The 8061-nt window shown below is 33.6% G+C and overlaps 1 protein-coding gene across 1 annotated transcript; it reads left to right on the forward strand.

Moving 5' to 3' along the window:
• Nucleotides 5482-7799, forward strand: LOC107614784. Its single transcript, XM_016316917.1, has 3 exons — nt 5482-5703; nt 5754-7190; nt 7650-7799. The coding sequence occupies exons 1-3, from the start codon at nt 5482-5484 to the stop codon at nt 7797-7799; spliced, it is 1809 nt and encodes a 602-aa protein (XP_016172403.1).

Below are 8061 nucleotides of genomic sequence, written 5' to 3' on the forward strand. Positions count from 1 at the left end.
ATTTATTATAGTTGAATAATTAATTTTATGAAGTTCATACCTTATAAATTTTACATGAGACTATATATATGTTTGGTAAGGTTTTATATTATTTTAGAATATTTGATTTTACTCGAATATATACCTTTGAAGCATTGAAGTATTTGTTGGCACTCAATTACTTTGAAACGGTAAAATATGTTCTTATGATTGAAAAGTATGATTGAAAAAGATTTCTAATGAAAAAGTATTATCTTGATTCGATTTGATTCAATACCTTATATTTGAAAGATAAGAGATTTATTGTATTTGAAACAATATGTTTTGAATTAGTTTGGGAGGCTCGTATTAGAAAACCGTACTTAACGGCGGTTATGACGTTAACCTAGATACTTCTGGCTCAGACCTCAGCTAACAGGGGCGTTGCTAGCCTAACGTGTAGGCCACACGTTGAATCTATTGTTCCGTATGGACACACGAGAGGAAAGGGCTACCCATAGAGGTGGAGACGCCCAAGTATGAACTTTTGATTTGATTTCTAGATGAGAACTCCCTTATTGATACTTATTATTATCAACTACTATTTTCTAATTAAAATTACTTTGATAATAATGTTTATATGGTCTCATGTCGATTATAGATGTATTGTCTAGTCATTGAGTTACAAAACTCACCCCGTTCTTTTATAAAATATTTTTCAAGAACAAATACTTGACTATATGAGACTTTCTATTCAAGAGTAACGATCTGCAATGAGTACTTATTCTTTGTCGAGTTCCTAGATGTATATGCTCCGTATGTCACAGGCAGGATCTATGCATATTTATTTATTTTACCTTTTGTTAAAATATATAATTATTCATTTTAGAAACTATAAATTTATTTAAAATATTTGTAACTTTTTTATTCAGCTTATATTTGAGTCGGTTAGGCTTGCTAGGGAATTATCTTCCCGCGTGCCGGTCATGACTCATTTTGGGCCGTGAAAAAGTGGTATCAGAGCTTAGGTTAACCTATGCAATATGGAGTAAGTGTCCTATGGTAGGATCACAATGGTATAAATAGAAGTGCGCCTATTTGTACAAATTGTGGCACTATTAAAGGTCTACAGGAATGTCATCCTTGTCTTTTTGTCATTCTTGTCTTCTGGTTCTTGTCATCATGAGTCATCTGTCAATTCTTGCCACCTCTTTCCTCTTCTTTATACCCAACCTTGAGTTAATATTCGGTAGCTTTTCTTGAACTTATTTAATTTTTGCAATGACTTCAGTTTCGGTTTTGGTTTGCAATTCCTGCTTTGTAGCTAGTTCTAATCTTCCTCGTTTTTGTGAATGTATGCTTTAATTTTCTTCATCTTTGTGTTGTTATCTATGATTTTTTATGTCAATATCTCATTAATTACTTAGAAGATTCAATCGGTGGTTACCGTGAATCTATTCTTAATATATAAAAGTAGATACATAAGGTTATCTACATTACTTTTTAAACATTTCTTTCTTCCTACTAATGCCATGTCAGCAATATTGTTTACTTGGCAAAATTTTACAATCAACCACTCAATTCTTGCCAAATCAATTATTATTTCTAAATCAGCAAAAAAATAAAATATACAAATAAAAAACTAAAAAATACAACACAATAAATTTATAACCTACAAATACATTGAATTTATATTCTTATATTTATTATATCTTACCGTTATAAACAATACAATAAATTTATAACCTACAAATATATTGAATTTATATTCCTATATTTATTATATATTACCGTTATAAACAATACAATAAATTTATAACCCCAACAATTAATTTATTAATTTTTATAAATATCTCACTAAAATTAATAAACATCCATATTACAAATGTCATAATAATATTATAATCATAATAAATTTTACGTTATAAGTATTTAAATTTCACACTATTTAAACTACTTATATAAGTCTCTTATCACTATTCCTTCAAATAACATCAAATTTAGCACAAGAAATTTATTTTCGAACTACACATCTCAAACTTACTCAATAGAGTATCATTCTTTCAGAGCAGAATGATTAGAAATCGAATAACTATCAAAGATCTAATGGCCATGCAATGAGAATTTGATGATCAGGTTTGACAAAAAAAAACTCACAACATGCATTATACATTCATACTTACTCAAATACCATATACCTAATGATAACATAAATTGAATATTGGAATAGGAAAAGATCTTCATAATTTTAGCAACTATAAACGAAATTGATGACAAATTTGGATGGAACTATGTTTGGATGGAACTATGTTGAATGTAAAAAGTGTTAGAAAAAAGTATATAAAAAAGGAAACAACTACATTTGTGGCACATGTAATCAAACACCACAATATCCAACAATAAAGTAACTCTATATACTTTTCATAATCTCATCTATCAAATTATTAGTTACTAACCCAATACTTATTTTAGGTTCAGAATTCAATTAAGGGTTTTAGATCAAAGTGTTACAACAACTTTTATACTATTTGATGGCGAAGCAAAAAACTTATTGGGCACAACTGCTTCAAATCTAATAACATTTCAGAAAAATAATGACATTGAAGCACCATTACATCAAGAGATTAAGGAGAAAGAAAACCATACAAATTCAAGACACATCTTCGGAAGAAGAACATATATACAAAGATGGAACAAACAACACAATAAAAAGTGCATCAAACTCAACAATTCATAAAGAACATGCCTTCACAAGAACCTACGACAGAAAGAAAAAAAGCAACAACTCTAACAACAACCAATAAAAAAAAGGAAGACGAGCGCCACATAAAAAGACTAAAGTCCATCAACTAAAACAAATGTAAAAATCAAACCACCAAATAAAAATGTCACTTTGTACAACTCCAACATCCCAATCTTTTGTACTACAAATTATTTTAATTAAAACACATTTTAAATTTAACTTTAATTTACACGTATTTAATTTATTTCTACAAAACATAACAATTTTTAATATTTATTATATAATATCATTAATTTACCAATCGCGCAGGTCTTATTCTAGTTATTATCTAATTCCCTTATAGAATTATATTTAGATTTGTGGATTACATGGATTTGCTAAGTTTCTGATCAAAATGTTTTGTTCTGGATTTGTTAAGCGATATTGGAATTTTTCTTCTTATGTTGATAATCTTTGAAGTTATAACATAATTTTGATTTGTTGTTGATTCTTTCTTTCAAATCAATAATTTTAAAAACTGTTATTTAGTTGCTCAAGAAGAAGGACTAAGTGATGAAACATATGAATAGAGTGTTATTGTTGTTTGTTCGATTGGTGAATTTTTTTTTTTTTTTGCTTAAGTGGAGTGAATTATCTGGGTGATCAGTCAGCTGGATTGAAAGTCTTTTCTGATCTAGAAGTTTGGTTGTGCTTTTCTAATTGGATGATCTGGTTCTGTTATGGTTCTTTGTTGCTGAACATGGCTTTTCTATCACGGAACTATTTTTCTGCTTGATAAGTTGAGATAAAGATTATGAACGCTTGCTTTTGGTTAGTGATTAAAAGATTAATTTTGTTTTTGGCTAAAATATGAAAGTGTATTATTGATAATGTCTGAGTAGTTATTTATGTTGGAGCATTATGGAAAAGATGTATTAAATAAATACTACATGGCATGTGAAGGAATTTCTTCATCTTGGTACAGAACAAATAATAACAAAAGTATTCTAAATCAAGTCATGTGAAATCATCTAATTGAACTTGTGAAGTCAATTTTCTTTAGCTAGAAAATTCTTATTTGTGCGGGATGATTCTGGAATAAGAAGATAATTGGAATTGACATCTTAAAACTTCTTATACTATTACGAAGTTAAGGAAAATATAACGCTGATGACAACTAGAAGTAGAAATGTGTTTTGTGATGCAAATTATTTCATCTGATGAACCATGTTATTTGTTTCGTAAAGATTGTTTGTTTGTATTTTAAAAGCAAGTAATTTATTTTGCCAAAAGTATAGAGAACCCAACTATAAAAAAATTTGCAGTGTTAATTCATGTTGCTCTATAGTAATAATATTGGTTTTTGGCACTAGAATTTTTCTTCCTTTGTCATATAAAATCATCTTTAGTATATTATAATTACTGACTCGCACACACACAAAAAAAAAATTTACAGTAGCCATTGTCTTTTCTATTCTCAACACGGTTTTTAAAAAGTTCATATCTCCTATGGTGTTCCCTTTTTTTTTATCTGATGTTTGCGAAATTTTTTTCTTGTTTAATATAATAAAAAGAATAGTCAAATGTACTATTACTTCTCATGTTTATAGATTTATAGTTAAAATAATTATCTTATTAGTCAACATATTGTGACAATCATAAGATGATACATATTTCATTCTTGCAAATGATTCTATTCTCCTTTTAATTAACTATCTCACACATATCATTAGTTACTATTGTAACTTAATTATTGCTAATAAATTTGCTATACCTTTTAATACATTGAAATGGCATCTTTTCCAGTTTGTCTTTCCAGATCTTGTATCTTGATTTTGATAATTTAACTAATATTTTATCTCAACTTTTATTATAGTATTTTTAATGTTAAGTTTGAAATTTTGACTGATTTTTCTTACATTTCGATAATAAGATGATAAAATCCAGCATGAGCTAAGTGTCACGATAAATTTTAGAAGGTTAGATTTAATGGGGTGTGTGTGTGTGTGTATAGTTTTTTAGAGTGTTTGAGAATGCTCTAGATAGTTTCAAAACATTCTAGAATGTCCTAGAAGGTCCTGAAATACCCTAGAAGGTTCTAGAAGACTCTGAAGGGTCATAGAGTAATTTAGAAGAGTGTGGATGTATATAGAAGTATGTGTAGTATGGAATAATCTAAAAATATTTAGAGGAATGTGGTAGGATAAATATTTGTAGTGAGGGTTCTAGATGATCAACCTGGACCGTTGATTAGATTTAATCATAACCATCTATTAAAGAGGTGGATGGCTATAAATAGGGGTGAGAGTTAGAGTTTGGGTGTGTGAGTCATTTGTAATAAGCACTTGAGTAAAAAGTGTTCTTTCCACCAAAACTTCCTTTCTCTTATGTTCTTAGCTTTCTTGCTAAGTATTGAGGGTTAGACTGACTTGGTCTTAACTCAAGAGATTGAGCAAGTCCGAGTGCCAGCATGGTAGCATTGGAGTGTGTACAAGGCCGTGACAATTTGGCATCAGAGCAAGGTTCGAGAGGGAGCACAAGTAGTTTGTGGATATGGTTTCTAGTGTAACCATGGAGCATGTTGAATCTCAAAGGGGAAGGGACACTATTCCTTCTCAACGGGAGGCGAAAAGGCCTGTTCTTCAAGTGAGCCTAGAGGTAAGGACTCTAACTTCTTAGAAGAGAGTTTATATGTTGGAGAATGTTCTATCCTCTATGGATGAATGCTTCCAAAGGATAGAACGTGACAAGGAGACCCTCGAAACTCATGTGTGGGAGAACTAGATGCTTTCAAAGAAAGCATGCTCCAAATCAAAGAGAAGCTTGAGAATCCCTTGAAGCTATTTGAGGAAGTTCGAGTTTGGTTCGAGGAGGCAAAATCTCGACCAACCATTATAAGGGAGATGACAAAAATTGATCTTCCAAAGCCAAATGAGTTCGAGGGCGTGAGGGACGCTCGAGAGGTGGATAACTTCCTATGGCAAATAAAGAGGTACTTTGAAGACCAAGGGGAAGCAATAAAGGTACACACTGCAACTCTCTACCTTTCTGATAATGCTACTTTGTGGTGGAGGAGAAAGTGCGCAAATATCGAAAAGAGTACTTGCAACATAGCCACAATGGAAGATTTCAAAGAGAGTTGAAAAGACAATTCTTCCCTGAGAATGTGGTCTATGAAGCAAGAAAAAAGTTGAGGGAGTTGAAGCATAAGAATACGATTAGCGACTACGTAAGGGAGTTCACTACTCTTACGCTTCAAATCCTCAACTTAGCATCAGAAGATGCATTGTTCTTCTTCATTGATGGACTCCAACCTTGGGCAAAGCAAGAACTACAAAGAAGGAATATTAAGGATGTCGATGAGGCCATTGTGGTGGCCGAATCACTCACTGAGTATCATTGGGAAGACTCTAAACCCAAGTCTTCTTCCAAGCCTAGTTCTACTAAATGTGGGGAAGACAAGGGGAAGAGTTTCTCAACCAAGAAGGAAGGAAAATACTCTTCAAAGAAAGAGTACGAGGAAAAGAAGAAAGATTTCGTACCCAAAGGAGGATGCTTCGTGTGCAAGGGACCATACCAAATAAAGGATTGTCCCAAGTTGGGAACTCTGGCATCTATCGCCGAGGAACGAGAGGCTCAATCTCAAATAACTGAGTGTGTTGGATCTATCCAACTCATGAATGTTGTGAAGGGCAAAGTGGCAAGCACTGTAGAAAAGAAATGCTTGATGTATGTCAAAGCCTTTATCAATAAAAAACCCGTCATGGCTATGATTGACACTGGTGCTACACACAACTTCATCACACTCGATGAAGCAAAGAGGCTTGGGTTAAAGATCATCGAAAAGAATGGCAGGTTCAAACCTGTGAATACCAAAGTTGAACCCCTTAAGGGAGTACCAAAAGGGGTTGAGATGACTCTTGGTTCTTGGAAGGGCTTTGTGGATTTCTCAGTAGCACTCATGGATGATTTTAAAATACTCATCGAGCTCGATTTAAAAAGGAAGGAAAATATAATGCCTATGCCATACTACGACATAGTATGTGTCACGGAGAAATGGTCTGCATGCATGGTCCCTACAATCTCTAAAGCTGGAAGACTACCAATGCTTTCTGTTATGCAACTCAAGAAAGGGTTCAAGAAGGGAGAGATTACATATTTGACTATATTACAAGAGGAGTCAACATCTGAAAGAGAAGAAATTCCTCCTGAAATCAAGGAAGTCCTTGAAGAAAATAAGGATGTGGTGCCTCTCGAGTTGCCAAAACAACTACCACCTAGGAGGAAGGTGGACCACAAGATTGAATTAGAGTCAAGAATAAAGCCGTCTGCCTCAGCATCTTATAGGATGGCACCGCCAGAACTTGAGGAGTTGAAGAAGCAACTCAAGGATTTGCTCGGTGCTGGATTCATCCATCCGTCGAAGGCACCTTATGGGGAACCAATATTATTCCAAAAGAAGCATGATGGTTCGTTGAAGCTATACATCGACTATCAAGCATTTAACAAGGTAACCATCAAGAACAAATATCATGTTCCTTTGATTGCCGATTTGTTTGATTAACTTGGTAGATCTAAGTGGTTTTCAAAACTAGATTTGAGGTCAGGATATCACCAAGTGAGGATTGGCGATGGTGATGAACCTAAGACCACGTGTGTCACGAGGTATGGATCGTATGAGTGGTTGGTGATGCCTTTTGGCTTGACCAATGCTCCTGCGACCTTCTGTACCTTGATGAATGAGATCTTTCGACCTTACCTTGATCGATTTGTAGTGGTCTACCTGGATTACATTGTTGTCTATAGCAATACCTTGGAAGAACATGTAGAACACTTACAAACTGTGTTCAAGATCTTGCAAGAGAATAAGCTATATATGAAGAAGGAAAAATGTTCTTTTGCATCGGACGAAGTTCACTTCTTGGGACATATCATTAAGGATGGAACTCTCTGCATGGATGAAGAATAGGTAAAGGCTATCAAAGAATGGGAGCTGCCAAACAAGGTATCTGAATTGAGGTCATTCCTTGGGTTGGCTAATTACTATCGGAGGTTTATCAAGGGATACTCTGCCAAGGCTGCATCATTAACTGATCTTCTCAAGAAGAATCACTCTTGAAAATGGTCAAAGTAGTGTCAAAAGGCCTTTGATAAGTTGAAGGTTGCTATCACAAAAGGACCAGTACTAGCACTGTTTGACTATTCAAAGGTGTTTAAAGTCCACACTGATGCTTTTGACTACACTATTGGAGGGGTTGTGATGCAAGAAGGCATCCTATTGCCTTTGAGAGTCGCAAGTTGAATGTTACAGATAGATGATATACTATCCAAGAGAAGGAGATGACCGCGGTGGTCCATTATTTGAGAATTTGGCTCCACTA

This window comes from Arachis ipaensis, chromosome B09 (genome assembly GCF_000816755.2).
Source record: "Arachis ipaensis cultivar K30076 chromosome B09, Araip1.1, whole genome shotgun sequence".
Classification (NCBI taxonomy): Eukaryota; Viridiplantae; Streptophyta; class Magnoliopsida; order Fabales; family Fabaceae; genus Arachis; species Arachis ipaensis.

Bases quoted from the DNA above. Each gene is read 5' to 3' on its own strand.
- LOC107614784 (XM_016316917.1), top strand. From the start codon at position 5,482: ATGCTCCAAATCAAAGAGAAGCTTGAGAATCCCTTGAAGCTATTTGAG. The intron at 5,704-5,753 runs GTACACACTGCA...TTTGTGGTGGAG, and splicing joins ACCAAGGGGAAGCAATAAAG to GAGAAAGTGCGCAAATATCG. The intron at 7,191-7,649 runs GTAACCATCAAG...GATGAAGAATAG, and splicing joins ACTATCAAGCATTTAACAAG to GTAAAGGCTATCAAAGAATG.